At 59.5% G+C, this 20,394-nt stretch overlaps 1 protein-coding gene across 11 annotated transcripts; it reads right to left on the bottom strand.

The window, feature by feature from the left end:
• Positions 1–213: 213 nt before the first annotated feature.
• Positions 214–20,390, bottom strand: USP19 (ubiquitin specific peptidase 19). Of its 11 annotated transcripts, none has more exons than XM_034065885.1 (28): positions 20,299–20,390; positions 16,761–16,834; positions 16,336–16,580; positions 14,680–14,736; positions 13,465–13,593; positions 12,765–12,898; positions 12,057–12,464; positions 11,527–11,794; positions 11,244–11,400; positions 11,067–11,138; positions 10,444–10,559; positions 9,972–10,186; positions 9,475–9,676; positions 9,259–9,392; positions 8,927–9,085; positions 8,743–8,853; positions 8,481–8,591; positions 8,223–8,324; positions 7,417–7,557; positions 7,144–7,262; positions 6,810–6,947; positions 6,366–6,730; positions 5,624–5,737; positions 4,941–5,157; positions 4,537–4,689; positions 4,273–4,436; positions 4,012–4,190; positions 254–2,308 (listed from the first exon to the last, which is right to left on the bottom strand). In XM_034065885.1, the coding sequence occupies exons 3-28, from the start codon at positions 16,442–16,444 to the stop codon at positions 2,075–2,077; spliced, it is 4,308 nt and encodes a 1,435-aa protein (XP_033921776.1). In that variant the 5' UTR covers positions 16,445–16,580; positions 16,761–16,834; positions 20,299–20,390; the 3' UTR covers positions 254–2,074. The 11 variants fall into 11 exon arrangements, with proteins under 11 accessions (XP_033921785.1, XP_033921784.1, XP_033921782.1 ...); XM_034065884.1 differs by having other exon boundaries at positions 16,735–16,834; XM_034065894.1 differs by lacking the exon at positions 16,761–16,834 and having other exon boundaries at positions 214–393; positions 9,972–10,180; positions 12,057–12,461.
• Between the last annotated feature and the right edge of the window lie 4 nt (positions 20,391–20,394).

The following is a 20,394-nucleotide window of genomic DNA, read 5'->3' on the forward strand; positions in this document are numbered from 1 at the left end:
TGTCCCCCTCCATCGCACAGAGAAACACCCGGCACTGAGGGCCATGGTGGGGACAGCGAGCAGGGAGCACCCGGGGGAGGGGGGACAGCAGAGGACCACACAGTGCCCGGGGGCGTCAGCAGCAGCAGAGGGCGTCAGGGGACAGCAGCAGCGGAGCCGAATGGAGTTGAGCGAGTTTAATGAGTGCAGGACAAACCCCGACCCCCCCCCCCGGTGCCCGGCCCGGCCGCCCCCCCCCCGCGGCAGTGCCCGCGATGCTCAGTCGACTTCTTCCATGCTGCTGTAGGAGGGGGTCGGGCGCTCGGCAGGGCTGGCGAAGCGCTCGGGGAGGCTTTCTGCGGCCGGGGCTGCTTCAGGGGCCAGACCGGATCCAAACGGCACCGGGGGCAGACCCTGCAAGCAGAAGGTGGGGATGAGAAGGGAGACCATCACCCTGCCCGCCCATCTCCTTCCCTTCTTCGTGCCGGGGGATGCCAGCATCAGTGTAGGGACCGCACACTGCAGGTACAGCCAGGAGAGCAGGAGGTGATGGCAGCCCCTGCATGCCCGGGGGTACCTGCCTGCCAGAGGAGAGCCAGGCTGCAGCACGCTGAGCCTCTCCCCAGCCCGGCACTCGTGCCCCCGGGGCTGCCGCGGCCAGGGCCAGTCTGAGCAGAGCCTGACGCCCCGGCACGGGCACGGGGCCAGCAGCGGTGAGGCCGGCTGCCAGTGCAGGACCAGAGGGGATTTCCAAGGCCTGAGAGGGCCCTGCCGGCCACCCAGCTCCCGGCAGGGCAAGCGGCAGCATGTGGGTCCCGACCCACAGCCGGAGCAGAGAGCACAGCCCCGGTGGCGAGCACTGAGTCAGCCCCACGAGGCCGGCGCTGTGGGTGAGCGGGGGAAGCCGGCAAGCCCCAGAGCTGCAGACAATGAGGCGACTGTTCCGGGATGGACACCTCATGACCACGGCACGGACCCGGCGCGGCGCGGCACGTGTGCAGGGAGAGAGGTACAGGAGCGAGGTGGCGGCTCCCGCTGCGCTGCTTGAGCGCAGGCACTAACACAGGAGAGCCTCTTCCCTGCCAAGCATCCTTCCCGAGGCAGCCAAGGGCACCGGCAGTGGGACAGCGACGGAGACGGAAAAGGAAGTCACAGGGCTCTGAAGTCACCTCTCACACCCAAACACGCCGGAGCAGCCTGAGCCACGCTCCGCCAAGGGCAACACGTCTCAATGTCAGACAGCACGGGAGCCGCAGCCTGTGCCCAACCCCATGGCACCGTGTGCTGCCGGGCTCCTCGCACCCGGCACGTGCCCCATGGCACTGGCAGGCGGAGCGCAGCCCCAAGCCTGCTGCAGCACAGGGCACAGTCCCCATGCTGGCTGTGCCACAGTGGCCCCAGGCACAGGGAGGTGGCTCCAGTGCAGAGTCCCTGCCCCTGTGTCCCAGCACACCAGGACAGGGATGCCACAGCTCTTTGGAAAACCTGGCTTTACTAACACACCGAGGTCCCACTGTGCTCTCCTGGCAGAGCCCCCCACGGTGCTGGTGGGTGCTCACCATGGGCACCCCAGCTCAGATAACCCTGATCCACAGCAGGGGTGAAGGGGAAGCACAGCAGCCCTCGGTGACAAGGCCCCAGCATGGGGGTGGAGTGCACAATACTCCTGGTATAGGGGCAGATGCCACTAGGAAGCTCAACAGGAGGGACTGGGCTGGCCCAGGAGCCACAGTCACACCAGGCCCAGGGGTCCTGCAGCAGCACAACTGGATTAGGAACTGTCTCAGGGCACGTTGCCCTTGGAGCAGGCTCTTGGCAGGTCTCTGCTTCTGTCCTGGGACCAAGTGGAGGTGCTCAATGTGCAGCATCAACATTCCTTCCTGAGCAGCAGGTAGCCACGAGGTCTGGCCCACAGGCAGCAAGGGTGAGGGAAGGCAGACGGGCTCCTGCTTCTGGGGTGGCACGGAGATGCAGAGCAGACAGGCAGGACCTGACAGCTCCACCCTTCCCTCGGTGAGTCCTTCCTGGCTGCTTGTCCTGCTGCCCCGCAGCATGCCCTGGAGCCCTGTGCCTGCAGTTGGCTGTGTGCCTGTGCCTATCTCCAGCGGGTCTGGTAAATGAGCGGGTAGAAGACGTTCAGGAAGAGAGCCACAATTGCGGCCGTGGTGGCCAGGACAAAGTATCTGACGCAGCCTTCATCTGGGTGCTGGGGGGTGCCCGGACTCCGCTTCTGGCCACAAGGCCTCCAGGGATTTCTTGCAGACCTTTGGGGTGCCTCGAGCTGCGTGTCTTGTTCTTCAGCCTCCAGTTCCTGCCAGATCAGAGAAGCCTGCGATGTGGAAACCTGCGTCAGCACTTGGAGAACACAACGGGCAACACCCCTCGCCATCCCCCGGGGCAGCGGCTGCATACCAGCCCAGCCCCGTGCCCAGCCAGCCGCCCGCCTCCCCATGCAGCACCAGCACTGTCGCGCCCGCCCTGATGCGATGCTCTTCAGCAGCACTGGTGCTCAGAGCAAGGTCTTCATGGGGCTGTAGGAGTGGAGCCGGATCCTGGTGGACTTGATGCGCTGGCATTGGTGGGTCCAAGCGGCGAGGGGGCAGGCAGCAGCCAATCAGAGCCCAGCTTTTGTGATCTCAACTGGATCTCCCAGCCAACAGCCAATCCAGAGGCAGCCAGGGCAGCAGGAGTGGGAGGCACGGTCACAGCACAGCCAGTCACAGCTCTGCTTGGGTGGGTGGGGATGCTCTGGCAGCCAATCGTAGCCCAGCTTCCAGAAGGATTATCTGCAGGCAGCCAATCACAGCCTGGCCCTTCACAGCATGCCGGTGATCATGCAGAGTAGTTAATCAGGAAGCAGGTCTCTGGAGGGCACCCACTCTTTGGGAGGATCCAGGTGATCCCGGCGGGATCCAGTGCACCCATCGTTGCCGGATCCAATGCACCCATTGCGGAGGGGATCTGGCCCTGCCAAGGACCCACCGAGCCCCAAGGGGATCCAGTGCACCCATCACCATGGGGATTCAGCACTGCCAGGGACCACTGAGCCCTGGAGCACTGTGGGTTGTATTGAGCTGCTGCAGGATCCCACTGCCAGCATGGGATGACCAGGGCAGCCTGTTGCCCCGGAGCTGCTCCAGGACATGGAAAGCCTCCCCGGACAGGAGCAGCCCAGGCAGGCAGACACCAACTTGCCAGACAGCCCCTGGCTCCAAGGACAGGCAGCTCCTGTCCCCAGCCGAGAGCCACAATGCCAAAATCAGCGCCAGGCTGAGGAATGCATGACCCAGACGGCCCCATGTGCAGCCGTGTGGAGCTGAGTATCGTCCTTAGACCCCACACACCCAGCACGGGGGAGGGAAGAGCTGCAGCCCAGGATGCAGGGGGCTGGCCAAGAGGGTGCTGAGCCGTGTCCCCTGTGTCTGACCCTCACATGAAGACCAGCCCGCCCCCTCCCCGCCAGCACACGAGAGCACGGTGCTGCCAGCACAGCCCTCCCTGCCGAGCGGCCCGGCAACAGAGCCCACTCAGGCAGGTCTGTTTCCAGCAGCACACTGCAGAGGCTGCCAGGCCTCGGGCTCAGCGCTGCCCTTTGCCTTTTTTGCACCTAGCTTGGCCCTGAGCTGGGCCCCAGCACACAGCATCTCCCCCCGTGACTGCAGCACAGCTGCAGAGGGCAGGTTCTCACTACTCCCTGGCGCAGCCAGCACCTACCACACCGCTCACAGCCTGCCTCTGGTGCAGACACCAGTGGAGCGAGCCCTGTCCTGCACCCTCCCACCCTGATAGCATGAACCAGCTCTCCTATAGTCCCTCATTGCAGAGACTGTCCCATGCTAACAGCAAGAACAGGGCACCACAGGCCCTAGCTCCTGGCTGGCACAAGCTCTTTGGTGTCCAAGAGGGGCAGGCACCGCAGTGGTGCTGTGCCAGGCTCCACGGGTGCTGGCAGAAACAGGTCAGGCCCTGCCCATGGGCACAGTTCAAGGCTTTGTGGGCTCCGACAGCGCTGAAAGGGATGTGAGCTCTCACCTGGCTGGCAGCAGCTTCAGCAGAGGGGGTGCGCTCGGCTCGGTGGTCCGGGGGGTGCCCTGGCAGGGGTCTCTCCACAGGAGAGTTCCTCCGGCGGTAGAACAGGACATAGGCGTATCTGGTTACCACTTGGCTCTCGTCCACGGTGGTGACTGTGCTGTCATCAAAGAGCCGCCAGCCTGAGGAGGAGAGAAGGGTTAAAGCAAGGAGCCAGGCCACTGAAGGAGCACGGCTGGGGACAGAGAGGTGGCAGATGCTCACCCACGTCACTGCGCTGGCTGTTCTTGTCATTGGGCAGGCGGGCGTATGCTGTGTAGTGCCCCCCGATCATGCCTCCGTAGTGGTTGATCACAGCATACAGGTCGTACACGGGCAGCTGCTGCTCGCCCTTCTGGCCAATGCAGAACTTGCTCAGGTCCAGGTTCCTGGGCAGAGGCATGGGGACAGTCAGGGGCTGACCTGCATTAGCATGGCAGCACAGGCAGTGCCAACCCAGGCACCTTGTCCCCTTCCCCAGGCTCTCACCGGACAGGGAAGTCCACCATGTCATTGATCTTGTCCCTCCAAATAAAGCTACGGAAGGAGAAACGCTTGAGCTGGATGATGAGGACATTGGGCAACCGCCACAGCATCAGCTGCTTGGAGGCTTCACGGTGCTGCTTGCACTTGGGGCAGTACCTGGGGGAAGAACGAGCTCATTACCGGTGTGGGGAGAGCCTCAGGTCACCCCCAAGGTCCCCCACACAAGGGGATCAGCAGGATCAGGCAGCACTGTGCTGTGGAGCACTGGCATTGCTCCCTGCTGGCTTATGGCCTCCCCAGAGCTCCTGCCTGCCAGCAGCAGCAGTGTGCAGGTCCAGGCAGCTCCTGGGAAACCCCCGCTGGTGCCTGGATCCCCGGGCTGGAACCCACCCTGCCGCTGTCCTCACCACGCTTCCTCTGGGGCCAGGACTTCGGGCTTGGTGAAGAGATTGAGGCACTGCTCCAGGGTGAAGTGGCCAGCGCGGGCTGCTTCACTGGCTGAGCCCGGGTCCTCCATGCACTCCAGCTCCTTCGATTCCACCAACACAAATTCCTTGAGGCGTTCATTGTTCTTCCACACCAGGGCAAGGGAGCAGCCATCTGTCAGCTCCAGGGGGGTGTCACCTGCAGAGGGGTCACATACCTCACATGCCTGCCCCACAAGGCTGGGCCAAGCCACTTTGTTGGGGCTAGATGCTTATTAATCCCAGCTTGATACAGCAGTCACACACTGCTGCCAGGAAGGGACCCCATGGCCAGGTTCATCACCCCAGGGCAGCAGAACCCACAAACAGCAGTGGATACGGCTGGCAGCACCTATATAACCAGCACTGGATGAGAGCATCCCATTCAGACAAGAGGTGACTCAGAGATCACAGACCCTCTGTGGATACAGGAAATTGATTTGCTGAGGACAGCAGGAACATCATGCCAGAGAAGAGCTTTCAACTCTATACAGCGGAGCCATGCCCTCCCCTATGTCAGATCCCGCCTGGGGGCCACCATCCCATCTGAGTTCACTTTGTGCTGGGCAGCTGCTGCCAGAGGCCATGAGGGGTGAAGGTGGCACTTCCCACGGCCCTGAGCTCACCTTTATCTTCCAGCTTGTACTCTCTGTTGGCAGCAGCATCGATCTTGTTGATGTAGAACTGTGTGGCGCGGGCACTCAGCGAGTCTGGAGTGTGCTGGTACCCAGGGATGGCAGCTGTGGGCAGGCAGGGACAGCTCTGTGGTGGCACTGCCTTGTCTGCCCTGTGTAGGGGCCAAGAATTCCCAGTGCCCCCACCCCCACCTCACATGCTACGGCCTTGCAGGGACACAACCACGTGCCCCGTGTCCTTGACTATTTTTAGCAGGCGCCTGCCCCTGGCAAGCTGTGCTCCTCTGCTTTGCCCCTTCACTGCACATTGCTGCCATCCCCAGACGAGTGGCTGGAAAACGTGACAGGCAAGCGGAGCGAGAGGCTGCTCCCGTGCAGCTGAGTCACAGCGAGGGGAGGGAAGCGCTGAGCTCACAGCCCGGAGGGGCTCAGCCCTCCCATGGGAGGCTTCTCTGCCAGCCTCTACCTTCCTCTCCACCCCTTACAGTGCTCCAGCCCCATCAGGTCTCGGCTTTGTTGCCCCAGGGCAAGGCAGAGCGTGGGTAGGAAGGCATTTCAGGTGGGGCAGTGCTGCCAAAACACAGCTCCCAGGGCCTCGTTTATGTCCCCAAACCCAGCTCACAACAGATACTGTGGTGGGAGGTCACCCCAAGAAGGGAGAATTGCTCCTGTTTTGTCCTGGGGCAGCCCAGGCTCCCGGCACAGCCATGATGAGCACCGTAGCACTTCTTACCTTCTGGCTTGAGGGCTCGCTCATAGGACGGCTCCTTTTCGCAACAGCTATCGCCCTGCGACTCCATGTGCTCGGGGAAGCCCGAATCCAGGCTCAGTGGGGAACTCCTGGCTGCCAGAACCTTGCTCCGGACAGTGCTGGTATCTCTCACCTCTGGGTGCAGCTCAGGCACAGCTGGTGACAGGGGGGGCTCCTGAAGGATGCTGGAAGTCCTGTCCCCGTCCTCCAGCTCAGGGGCAGAGGTGGCTGATGCACAACTGCTCTTGGGCAGGGGTTCCAGCTTGTCCGGGAGCAAAGGCTGCAGCCCCTGCTCCGGTGACATCCGTGCCAGCTGGAATGGAGGCTGGAACACGCTGACTGAGTACCTGTGCAAGAAGGTGGGAGTCAGAGTGGGGCAGGCACAGGGCTCTGGGGCAGAGGCACCCTCCTTCCCTGCACTCTCACCTTGCGTAGCCCTCCAGCAGCTGGGCCAGGCGGGCGTAGGTGAGGCGGGACTCGGGCACGCTGATGAGGAAGGGGAAACCGATGTTCTCGGGGCGGCACAAAGCCTTGTGGTCTGGCCAGTGTGTTTTCTGACATGCCCTGTAACACATACAGCCCCTGCTGAACCCGGCACTGTGACCAGCCCGGGGAGGAGCACAAGGCCAGAGGGGTACAGTGAGAATGAGGGGAACATCATGAGCCAGACTGGCTCCTTTCCATCCCACACGGTGGAGGATGAACAATCCCATCCAGCCCTTCCGAGCAGGAGACCCTCCCTCCCTGGCAGCCAACTCACACGTTGCAGTAACCGACTCGATAGCACCTCGTGCAGCGCTTGAGTTTCTCATCCTCCGAGAGCTGCTTCTTCTGGCAGGCTGCACACTTGGCCACGGGGCCACTGGGCACCTGCGGACGCTGCAGGAGAAAGGACCCATTGGGCAGGGAAGGGCACCTGCGCAGGACAAGGCAGCCTCGGTGGGCATCGGTGCTCACTGCAGCTCGTCACCCTTGCTGCAGCTCTCCCCCTCCTGCTCAGCCTCACAAGTAGTCTCAGTGTTACCCCTCTTACCTGCTGGACCTGCAGCTCCACCACCCGCTCCTTGGCCAGCTCTGGGGACAGCACCTCGAAGCAGAACAGCAGGTCCGTGGGGGAGACTGTGTCGAGTGAGTTGGACGGCAGGAATATGCGGTGGAAGTGATTCTTGATCACCTGCCAGGAAAGCAGAGCAGGGCTGTGTGAGGGCTGTCCCACGCTTCCTCTCCTCAGGAAGCCTCAGCCCTACAGCAAGCTGTGGGACAGCAGCACCACAGAGATGCTGTGCTCAGCTCCCTACCCCACCACGGGAGGATGGGCATCCCTTGTCCTCCTGATCTGCCCAGCAGCACCCTGTGCATGACACAGCCAACCACGATAATCCATCATAGAATCATAGAATAGTTAGGGTTGGAAAGGACCTTAAGATCATCCAGTTTCAATCCCCCTGCCATGGGCAGGGACACCTCACACTAAACCATGTCACCCAAGGCTCTGTCCAACCTGACCTTGAACACTGCCAGGGATGGAGCATTCACAACCTCCCTGGGCAGCCCATTCCAGTGCCTCAGCACCCTTACAGTAAAGAATTTCTTCCTGATATCCAATCTAAACCTCTGCTGTTTAAGTTTGAACCCGTTACCCCTTGTCCTGTCACTACAGTCCCTAATGAATAGTCCCTCCCCAGCATCCCTGTAGGCCCCCTTCAAATACTGGAAGGCTGCTTTGAGGTCCCATCCCACGGGCACATTGCATATGGACAAGTTACTATCAGCAACCATGTTCCCTGCAGTGCTGTGGGAATTGGGGCACCCACAAGAGCAGCCCGTGAGCACCCTCACCTCTGCCAGGCGCAGGTTCTCTGGTTTCACACGCACGCTGTGGGCCACCGAGTCAAGCACCTCCATGGCACTGGAGTTCTCCTTGCTGATACTCACAAGGAACTGCCACCGAGAGAGCACATCAGTCACACCACACCAAGGCATGCGTGGGCCTTACTTAACACAAGGCTTAGCCTGCTGGCACAGGACCAGCTGCCTGGGGCACCTCCAGGAGCACTCTCAGGCTCCCTCCCCACCAGAATAGATAATGTCCTTTACCTTGATGGGTTTCTTGTGCGGCTCCTTTGCAAAGTAGTACACAGTCAGCACCTTCTGTTTCTGAGGAAGGGGCACCGGGAGGTACAGGAATGGGTCAAAGGTGATGGATACCTGCAGACAAGGGAACACACTCAGTTGTGGGAAGTACTCGGGGCCATAATCAATGGGGCCACCTCAGCATTGCCCTGTGAACTGTGCTTTCTGAGGGTCAGGAGCCTGTTGTATGGCCAGGACAAGGACAGAGACTCCAGAGCAGTCCTACCTTGGAACACACTGGGCACACCAGCTTGGATTTGTACTGGCCCTGGAAGAGGTCCACAATGAAAGAGTCGTTCCTCATCTTGTGCCGCTGCCAGGCCTCCTCAGCTACAACCTGCAGGGAGAAAGGGCTTAGCAACACACTGAACCATGTTGGGGCTGCTCTCCCAGGGGAAGGCCATCCTCACCTGATCAGGCCTCCCATCCGAGTCAACAGTCTCTGTGTAGGGCTTGTTCTGGATGCGGTTGAGGTCCTCATGCAGGCCATCGAGCAGGAAGGCCATGAACTCCTGAGCATCATGCTGGGCATAGCCAGTGAACTGGCTGGCTTTGCTGGCCACGATTGCCTGGAGGAGCACATAGTCAGGGCTGGCGAGCAGCATCACTGCTCCACACACAAAGCCTAGCTGCACCACGAGCATCCACCTCACCCTCTGTGGCACTAACAGGGTAGGTAGGTACCCATAGAGGACCCTCAGCAGCTCCTGCTTGGCTCTGCTGCTGCCGCCTGCAGTCCTACCTTCAGTTTCGAGGGCTGGAAGGCATGGTGTGTGCCCTTCCACAGTGCCCGCAGCAGCATGGCAAAGCCGATGGCCAGGCGGCCCCCCGTCCCCAGCGGGTTGTTGTAGTTGATTTCCGACTCAAAGGACCGATCTGTAAGAGATGCAGGAGCTCAGTGTGGGCTCCGGCTGCACCATCTGAGTGCAGGGCTCTGGGGACCCTGGCCTGGGCTCACCATGGAAGTAGTCACGCAGCTCCCGTGTGTTGGACAGGGACTGGATGACACTGTTCATGAAGCAGGTGTTGCCCAGGTTCACCAGCCCCGTGAAGCCAGGCAGACAAACCTTCTTCTTCTCATCCTCGTCCTCATCGTCCTCCACGCTCTCAGTGCTCACCGGGCTGTGTGTCATTGGTGGCACCATACAGGTGGGTTTGGGCTGCCAAAGCAGAGGTGGGTGTGAGGGTGCTGATTTGGGGGAACACCAGGCGAACCCAAAAGCCTAAGACACCCCTTAGAAAGGGCTGGAACCATCACACCATCTCCCACCAGAACTGGAATAAACAGGCCAACTGCCCCTAATCCTGCCAGCTGTAACTGAGCAGTGTTGCTTCCTCCTGCAGGAACAGTTTGCCAGCCTCCAGAGTGATGCCAAGGAGCTGAAGTCCCATTAAAGGTACAAGCAGCCTCCCTCTTCCCCCCACCTAGGTCAAACCCAGCAAGGCTCCACTCACAGAGGGAATGCGTGGCTCTTGCTTCACTGCCACATGCTCTTGGGCTGTACGTGCTGCCACACCATCCAGACCCCCATCTTCCACACGTGGTTTCTCTTTGTCACTGGCTCGGGCCTCTTCCTTGCTGGATAGGGGGTGCTGGTTGCTGCCAGGGGGGTTCTTGTCCAGAGGGGTAGGGCCTGTAGGCATGGCAACCTTTGCACCACCCACTGCACCTTAAAAAGGGGGAAGGGTGGGCCTGTGGTTAGCAGCACCACGCTGCCCATGGGGGGGCTGAGGCACTCAGTCCATGCTCATACACAGGCTCTCTTACCCCTCTTCCCCATGAGCAAGGGGAACAGCAGTGCCCTTCCCTTAGCACTCATTCCACCCCACATCCCTCCCACCCACACCCACCCAGTCCTTCTCTAACCCCACAACTGCACACTGAGGACATGGCCCCAGCAGCAAGACAAGGAGGCAGGGTGCAGACCTCGTGCAGCTGGAGCCTCCAGGCCGCCCCAGCGCTGGCTCTGGCGTTTCTTCAGGCAGACATCGATGCGAGACACTGTGAAGTTGTATGTGCACTGGTTTGGCTCAATAAGGTTCCTGCAAGACAAGCAGCAAGTCAGGGGTGCCCCAGAATGCCCCTCCAAGCAACTTCAAGCATGATGAAGCCTTTGCAAGGAGAGGCCATGGCCTCCAGGGACCCAGCCAGTACCGATCCCAAGGTGGCCCTGGCAAAGCAGGGTGAAACCCTCGAGCCTGGCCACACTGAGCACATAGCGGGCCCATTTCCTGGTAGAACCTTGCTCCACATGCACCTTTCTGCAGAACATCCCACCCAGAGTGCACACAGGCTGCTCTGACTCTGTCCCCTAGAGCTCTAGAACAGGCTGGGTGGGAATTGCAGGCAAGGAGATGCTGGGATTTCCTCCCTTGCAAGCCACCACACTGAGCCAAGGCAGCCCAGGCCTGGGGCATTAGTGCAGCATGGTGTTAGGGAGAACCCCCAGGTACAGCAATGAGCATTCCCTGCACAGACACATAAGCTGGGACTGGCTCCTGCTCCAGCTCTGCACTCTCAGCTCCCCTGCCCCAGTGCAGGAGCCGTACCTGAGCTTCACCTGCCACCGGAACACTGTGTGGGGCCCACAGCCAGGATGGAGGCGAAGGAAGTTTGTGTCACTGTGAAGAAATGGGAAATGAGTGAGAAAAGGTGAATAAAGCAGTAGCCCAGCCACAGCCAGGAGCTCAGCAGCAGCCAGGCACCATCCAGAGGCACATCTGTACCTTGTCTGGAACACCAGCGTGAAGTCTTGCTCCCGGAACAACACTTTGGACGTCTCCTTGTGGATCTCCTTCACGTAGACGTGCACCACCACCAGGTCATTGCCCTTTTCATATGAGTCATTCTTGACAAAGGTCAGACTCACAAAAGGCTCTGGCTCTGAGGAAAGCCATGGAGAGAGATGTTATGTTCCTGGCATACCTGAGGCAGCACTAGAGCTTGACCCAGGAGAGGTCCCAGACAGACCTTCTTGACCAGACTGACTCCTTGGTTCCAGCCACTCACCATCAGCTGCTGCTTCCAGAGCCACATCATCCTTGGACCAGTCCCTCTTCTCATTTCCTCTGCCCAGGGGAGGGGTGGCCACTGGGACAGCCTTGGAGCTCTCTCCCAGCACAGGTGTGCAGTCCCGGCCCCGCAGGGCCTCAGCAGGGCTGCCTGGCTGCAGGACTCTCTTCTCCACACAGGTGGCAATGCAGTGGGGGAACACCTCTGTGGTAGCCGCGAGGGGTGGCATCTCCATAGGAACTGTCTCCTTGGCCAGCGCCACAGCCTTTCAAGAGAGACACACAATAACAGACACTGTCACTCCTGAGCTGTGAGAGTCAATCCCTGGCTCCACACTCAGCTCCCCTGTCCTTGAATCAGCTCCTTTAGCACCACAGTCCAGTGACTTTGTGGTTCTCACACTGCCCTCTCCTCCACCACAGCACCACCCATGGCACCCCAGAGCCCATCCCATCAGCAGGGATGGGTCCCTGTGTCAGCAGCATCCCCTGCACCAAGGCTGAGGGTGCAGAGGTGTCCTTGGGTACCTTCTCCAGTGGCACGGCAAGGTCCGCAAGGGCCGAGGGTGCATCAGGCTGGCTGGCTCTGCCGTTGCGGCAGCTCCCAGCCCTCCCGCTGTGCCCTTTGCTGGGCTCCACGTTCCCAGTGATTCTGGCATTGGGCTCCTCTTCAGTGGGAGCCACTTTGAGGTAAACTGCCCGCTTGGCGCTGGGGCCGCTCTGCGTCCCTGGGCTGGCTGGGCTCTTCCCTCCCAGGGCCTCGCTCCTTCCTGGAGCACGCTTGGGGTTGGAGGCTTCCCGCCGGGATCTCAGCAGCTCTGTGCTTTCAGCCCTTGGCTCTTCAGAGGCCAGCTCTGCAGAACCAGCCTTCTCCTTCCCGTTCTCCCAGCACGTGGCCCCTTTGGCCAGCTCTTTGGATCCATCTTTCCTTCTCTTCTGTGAAAAGCAGCACAGCACAGTGGGAAGGTATCCAGGCAGCAGCACCCCTCGTGTTCTCCGACAGCCCCCCATCCTCACTCCCCTTTTCCAGAGCTCTACTCCAGATCCTGGAGACTTTGGGGCAGGCAGAAACAGGGGTACAATGATGCCCCCCTCCCTGGGACAGAAGCAGCTGGCTCACTGCCCTCATGCAGCACATGGATGCAGGATGTGCCCCATGAGCACGGAGTGAAACCCTCACCCGAGCTCCCCTGGGTTCCATGAGCTCTCTCAAAAGGCACATCCTCCCCTCCTCACCAGAAGCGAAGACCAGGTATGGAGTGGGATCTTCTTCTGAAGCACAAGATGTAGAAAGTTGCCCTTTTTGCACTGGATCTTGCTGCAGGAGCCCTCAATCTCCTCAAAGAACTGACAGCTCCACTGGCGCCCATCTGCAAGCAGAGGGGGACCAGCAACTCAGGCAGAGCTCCAGTCAGCTGTCACCTAACTCACAGCCTCCTTTCACCTGCCCCAAGGATCAAGGAAGCACTCATCCAGAGCCAAAGAGGCTGCAGGCAGGTTGCCACCATTCCCCAGGATCTTTCAGGGCTCCAGCCAGCTTCCATGGATTTTCTTTGTACATCTGGTTGGCCTCCTTCCCAGAGGGAAGGCCCTGTGCCTCCCTGCCTTTAGGGTACAGTCACTTCTCCAAAGGATACCCAGGGCTGACTCAATCATCCCATTGAGCAGGGGACAGAGAAGCACCAGCACAGAAGTGGGCACTTGTTCACTTGGTGCAGAGGTCAGGTCCTGCCCTTCCCAGCTCTGCACCCTTCTTCTTTTACACTGCTCTCTTTCCAGCCCTGCCTGCTGGCTGAAGCTGTGCCAGCTGAGAGCAGGGCATTGCCTCTGAAGGAAAGGTTTTATGTCTGCCTGGATCAGCCCCACACCTAGCCCAGAACTGTGCCAAGCCCCACTGGAGAAACACGCACAGCAGTCTCTCTATCCCCCACTATACCTGGTAGTTTGATCACACAGTCTGTGTCAGTGAAATCAGCATCCACATCCTCCACTTTCAGAGCTTCGCTGCCCAAATTCAGCTTGACAATGATCTCACCGGCATTCTGCTTCCAGTCCAGCAGCAGCTCTAGGAAGAGGGAGGGAAATGTCACCCACTCACTGGGGCATGAGCCTGCAGTGCCCACTTCTTGGCTGAGAAACTTGAGCCTCAATGCACACTTGATTCAAGGAGGTCATTGCAGGTGACACTCACAACCTGCTCCCATGGGACAGGCACAAACAAGAGCACATCTTGTGGAGGGCAGGTGAATCCCAGTGGGAACTGGATGGATCAGGAAGGCAGCACTGCTGGTGGGTTCCATAACATGCAGCAGCGGCAGCTGGAAGAATGGGGAGTTCCTGCCAACTTCACAGCAATTACAGCTTTCCCAGGGAATGAGGAAGCCACAGAATGACTCTGGGGGATTCGAGTGGACTCTGACCACAATCAGCAATTGCCACTTCCCTTTCGCCTATGCAAACCAAGCAACCTGGCTGCAGTCACCAAAGCACTGTGCCCCTGCCACGTGAGCACTGCTGACAGGGCTGAGACATGGGCAGGCCCACCAAGAACACCCCAAAGGTGAAGCAGCAGCACCCTGCTGCAGGCAGAGTCTCTGTTGGTGCCTGCCAGGATCCAGGTCTGGCCCTGTGGCATCCTGATGTCTTCAAAGCAAAAAGGTGATTGAAATCACCTTAATTTCAACCAGGTTTGTTGTATCCTCTGTAGCATGAAGATGTCTACTCTGTCCTCAGAGCAGGCCTAGACCAAGCAGAAACCAGCCAACAGATCCCAAGCCATGGATGACATGGCTTGTGATCTTATCTGCCCAGCATGGTCCCCTGCTCAGAAACAAGCAGGACAGATCCTGGTGGCAGTGTGTCCCAGGGCTGTGCTCAGTGGCACTGTGTCACCCAAGTTAGACACAGCCTGCCACGTGCCCAGGGCCTCTTCCTTGCAGACAGCCCTTCCCACTGTGCACTGGAGAAGGAGCACTCTTCTCCACCCTGGGGAGGCCATACCCTGTTAAGGTAAAGGCTGCAGCAAGGGAACACTCGGGTTAGTTCTGCTCAATGCCACAGCATGGGGCAAGGACAAGGTGAGAGCTTCGGATCCCTCTGCACAGGGCACTCCATGGCCATGCACTGGCAGCTGGTGCACACCTTGACTTACCCTCCTCTGAGTCCTTCTCCTGGGCAGCCTCAGCCTGCTCGAGCTCAGAGCGAGACACTGGTGGGCAGAGAAGCAGAGTGTGGGCAGGTCTGTCATTGGCACCTCAGAGCATGGGCTGGTATGGATGCCTAACACTTCACACTTCACCTCCTTCTCCCCTGAGCCCCTGCACAGGCCTCTCATCCTGCACATGCTGCTCACTTCCCTCCTCTGCTTCCTCACACCTCTCACTTCCCCAGAGCCCTGACTGCAGCACCACAGCAAGTCAGCCCCCAGGACAGCTGCTCTGGGCCATATCAGCATAACCCAGTCTAAACAGCACCACAGTAGGAGCACAATACATCACTGCAGTGCACAGTGATGCTTTGAGGCATGTCTCAGTGTGTGCAGTAACCAGGCTGTGTGTTTCTGCTCAGCCCCTCCAGCTTTAGAGGAGCCCTGCCTGGATATGACAGAAAGAATCCTATGTTTGGTTGTGCTCAAACCAGCCCTGCTGTAACGAGAACACCACGTGACCCAGCTGCACTTTAACATTTCCATTCCCATACAAGCTGCCAATGCCCACAGCCAAAACCTCCTTCCAGATCAGGCTGGGGAACCAAACCGACCTGACACCTAATCCCTGCTCCCCAAAGGACTGGCTCCAACAGCCAGAAGCATCTCAGGGCCTGCTCCACTCCCAAAAGGGTGGTGAGCTCTGCCTGGCAAAGGCTTCAAAGCAAGAGCACCTCATCCTGGAGCAGAGGAACAGTAGCAATGGAGCTGAGGTCTCCACCCTGCAGCACCCAGAGAGCTGTCACCACCTTCATTCACCAGGTACGAACCAAGTAGGAAACCTCTGCTGACCACCACAGTCACTAATGCAAAGGTGCTGGTGGTGTGAGAAGTGCTGCAGCAGCACTGCTCAGAGGATCTACAGCTTGCTGGCCCTGCACAGAGGGGATGTAGGGAGATGCAGCCACCTCCCATGCGAGAGAAGGCACTATTCTGTACCCTGGGATTTCACATCAGGGATTGCCACCGTTCCAGCACAGCCCTCATTTACCTTGGCCTATAAAACACCCTGTGATTTTGAGGTTACAACAATCCTAACGGAGCAGGCACAGAAATCCAGCCATTTCCCAGGGCCTGCATCCTGCCCGCAGGCATTCAGTACACCTGAAGCGTCACTTTTGGCACCACACACACAGAGGGAATGACTCCCCAGCAACAATGCCACTGAAGCCACACCTTGGCCTGACACAGAAGCTAACGCACCAGCCCCACCCAGAGGCCCTGCATCTGGCCTCAGCAATCCCATGGGATCCTGCACTTCCAGCTACAGCAGCACCCAAAAGCTTCAGCCCCACTCAACTCTGGATCAGGGCAGCTCAACCCAGCCAAAAGCAAGACTAAAAACAACCACTAAGGCCAACTTCAGGCTTAAGCTAACAAAGCCACAGGCCCAATGTTCCTCACACAGCTGGGGCTAAGTAGTGCTCAAAGGAAGGAGGTTACAGGTCCAGAGAGGACAGTGTGCAGAAGAGGATCCCACATCACTCGGGTTACCATAAGCTGCAGGAAGTGCTTAGTTAAATCTGCTTATGCAGCAGCAGATGGCTGCGGGGCTGAGAAACCAAGGGCCTGCTCCCCACAGCACTGCCGTGGGGCTCTCACCTTCCTTGCTCTCCTGGTTGGCTCGATCCTTCTGCTTCTTCTTGTTGGCAGCATCATCCAAGCCCCGAGATACCCTCCTCTGGCCGGGGGCATTGGTGCTGCTGGACATCTTCAGCCGTTTGGAGGACACAAACGGCCCGCCGGGGTCGGTGATGGAGTCTGGGTCAGGGTTGCGACGTTTTCTTCCTGGCCCAGCTATCTTGGCGACTCTCTGTGGTCAAACCCTCTGGCAAGGAACTGGTGGCCTAAAGAGAGCAGAGAGCGAGCATGGCAGGAGGAGGAGATGGAGAAGACCCAACAGCATCAAGATCCACGCTGTGCCCCAGGCCAGTGCCCTCACACGACCTTTGCTGTGGCACTGATGGGAAGCCACAAGCAGCGCTGGGTGAGGAAACCTACCTCATCACAGCTGTTACCACACTTACTGCCAAAAACATGGGCCTGTCAGAGCTCCCAACATACAACCGGGGGTCTTCCACGTGTGGCACACATTAAAAACCTGGAAAGGTTTGGGGTTTTTTTATTGTCATGCTTGTGGCTCCCATTACAGCAAACCTTGGCCCAAAGGAGCCGCCGGTGGCAGTAATGACACCTGGAGGCAGAGGTGGGGACATGGGGCAGCCCCAGGGTGCGAAATACAGCCCGTGGGGTCAGGCTGCCCCATGGCTGTGGCTGCGGCTATTTCAGTCAAGCAGTGCCCCATGTAAGAGGGCGGGAGCAGGAGTGAGTAACACCCTAAGAAGGAAGAAAGGGGAGAAGCAGGAGCAGCTCCGGCCAGGCTCCTGTGACAGATGAGAGCGGAGCTCTCTGGCAGGAGCAGAGTTCCTCCTCTCCACCCACCAGCTCAGAGCTCAACCAGCAGCTCTGTGCCTTGCGTATTCATCTCCCTGCCGGGTTACAGACAGCAGCAGCGGGGCCTGGCCTGGAAACGGGACACCTCTGCTCCTGCTGCCCCAGGGAGACAGCAGGGTGCTCACCCTGCTCCCTTGGACATGCCCTTGCAGGCAGATCCCCTGGGGGGTTTGAGCTGTGGGCCCAAAGGCCCGTTCAATGCCCTGCTCTCTGGCTTCTCCCTTGGGTGTTCATGGCTTTGCTAGAGGAGAGATGGAACAACCCTCTGACAGCAGTCCCACTCGAGGTGGAGGCAGTGGAAGCAAAGAGCTGGGAAGGCTTCTTCCTCTCTTGCTGGCACTGGTAGCACTCACTGTCTGCAGGGGGTTGCCAGGCCACATGGATCCTGCCCACCCTGCAGCAGCTCCCAGGGCACTGATTCACACCTCATCCTGCATCCCTGCTCCTGTCTGAGAACACAGAGCTGAGCCAAACAGCACCTTGCTCCAGCCCAGCTCTACTGAGCCTGCCTCTCTCTCCCTGTCCTCAGGAACACCCTGTTCTGCCCTCACCCCTAGACCTACAACAGACCGCACTGCTCTGCTCAGACACAGACAGGGGCAGGAAGCACCTCCAAGGGAAGCACTTGGTTAGAGGGAGCACAAGCCCCACATCCCCAGTGTGCTTGCGTTCTATAGATCCTCGGGGCAGCAAGTAGCCACAAACATGGAGTTGTAGCCACAAACATGGAGTTGTAGCCACAAACAAGAAGGGACCCCAGGAGAGCCAGGTCCTGCCCTGCCCTCAGCCCTGGCACAGCCAACCCCACACCAGGCACTGTGCCCAAACCACTTCAGCCAACCCTCCCTCGTAACCAAGAGCCACCGACGCCAACAACAAGCTCAACACTGAGTCCAACCCAGCTGCCTGGCACAGACACCTCCCACTGCTGTGTGGAGAGGCCAAAACAACCTGGAGATGAGGAAGGGCCTGGCCTCAGCCCTGGACAGCAGTGCCATCCCCAACCTGCTGCACACACTGGGCCTCACCAGGATGCAGCAGCACCTCTGGCTGCAGAGGCAATGGGAAGGGTCCCTCACTGTGCTTTGCAGGGCTGGGTCTGACACAAGCAGCACGCTGTGGCTCAGCTCCAGTGCCCATTGACACCAGAACAGATCAGCTGCAGACAATTCCCAGCATCCGGAAAGCAAACTTGGGCTTGGGAAACTGTATTTTGTTTAATTTCTTTTGCCTCTAGGGTGAGAGCCCCAGGAGGAGCGGGAGACAAGAAGCAGCAACTGCTTCATGGAGGGCCAGTGAGGCTCCATTGCCTCCTTCCTTCCTGTGCCTCTGGCGGGGTGGCACAGGGTAACTGCTGGGCAGGGTGACAGCAAACTGAGCAAGGACCATCCTCTGCACAGGAAGGTGTGAGGAGAACCACATGGCTGTGTGCTACAGTCCCTCCTCCGTGACAATCCTGCTGCTCTCACACCCCACTGAGGGCTCAGCTCCCTCAGGTGCGCTGGTGACAGTGATTCCTAAAAGCCCCGAGAACCTAGAGCTCTGTCCAATTCCAGCTGCCAGACTGACTGCAGTCCAAGGCCATTGTGGGCAACACGGGGTTTTGGAGGAGTGCAGGCAAAGCAGCTACTCCCATTAATGGAAATTATTCCCATTCACCTGTTCTAATCATACAATGGTTTGGGTTGGGAAAGACTTTACGATCACCCAGGTCCAACCCCTGCCATAGGCCTGAGCCTTTCTGACTCTTTGCCACCAGAAAACACACAGCCAGGCAGGACATTCAGCCCCGGGACATGCAGAGCAGAGGGTTCAGCACTGTGGGAGCTGCTGCAGGGGAGTGATGGTGAAAGGCCACTCTGGGTGGATGCCAGGGAAACCCCCAGGGCACTGGTACAGGACCTTACTCAATCCTCCCCTGAGCTGGGAAAGCCTGGTCTTGCTGCTGAGCCTCTGCTGTCCAGACATGGCTGCTGCAAGCACCCATGTGGCTGCAGCATGTACGAGATCAAGACAGCAATCAGAGGGAAATGCTGTCTTGCCATAGAGCAGCTCTCAATACAGCTCATGCTGGGGCTGCGCAAATACATCCACTTGCCACAGGAAAGGGAAAGCTCAGGAATGGGAAAAGGGGACTGGGGAGAAAGGCTGTGCCAGACTGGGCTAATGTAAATGCTCAGGGAACAACAGCAGAGGGTGCACAAGACGTAATTCACCCCCTGTGTCTGGGGCACATTTAGCAGGAAGAGGTCCCCTGGTTCTGTCCTCAGCACCCAAAAGCACCCGAATAGGGTGGCTGTGAAGCAGGTTGGCCGTCTCCCAGCTCATCCTTCCACACTCCTCGTGTCCCAAATACAGCTGACAGAAACACTTCCCATGCACACAGGTACTTCCATCACCTTCTGCCCCTTATCCCCCCGACAGATCAGAAACCAAGACTCCAGCTCATCTCTTCCTTCAGCTTCCCAGCACGCCCGACCCACGGGCTGGGCCAGAACAAGCACAGACCCCACACAGCGCATGGAAATCACCGTGTGCTCCGCACCGTGCAGCAGCGAGCGCCTCCAGCTCCCCTTTCCCCACCCCCCACAAGCCTCTGGGGGTGATGAACCCGACAAAAAACCGCCCGGCATCCGGAGAGGGAAGGGCGGCGGGAACCGTGCGAGGGCCCCGCAGCGGAGCATCAGATCCTGGCCCCGGCTCCACCCGCGGCCCGGCCCCGACGTGTTCCACCCGCAGGCAGCGGGGCCGCATCCCGGCCGCACACCGCACCGGCGGCCTGCCCGCCGGGCCCGCCCCGCATTCCCGGCCTCGCACTCGCTGCCGGCCCCAACACCCCGAGTGCACACTCACACACACACACACACTACCGGTCCCGCACACACTCGTTGCCGGCCCCGACACCCCGAGCGCACACACACGCGCACACACACACACATACTTATACACACACACTACCGGTCACACACACACTACCGGTCCCGCACACACTCACTGCCGGCCCCGACACCCCGAGCGCACACACACGCGCACACACACGCACACATACACACATACATATACACACACACTACCGGTCACACACACACTACCGGTCCCGCACACACTCACTGCCGGCCCCGCCGCTCCCGTTGGTGTTCCTTGGAGCCGATGTTCCGAGCGGGCCGATAACGGCGACAGGCCCGAGCCCTGTGACGCACTTCCGGA

The sequence above is a fragment of the Melopsittacus undulatus genome, chromosome 9, assembly GCF_012275295.1.
Source record: "Melopsittacus undulatus isolate bMelUnd1 chromosome 9, bMelUnd1.mat.Z, whole genome shotgun sequence".
Classification (NCBI taxonomy): Eukaryota; Metazoa; Chordata; class Aves; order Psittaciformes; family Psittaculidae; genus Melopsittacus; species Melopsittacus undulatus.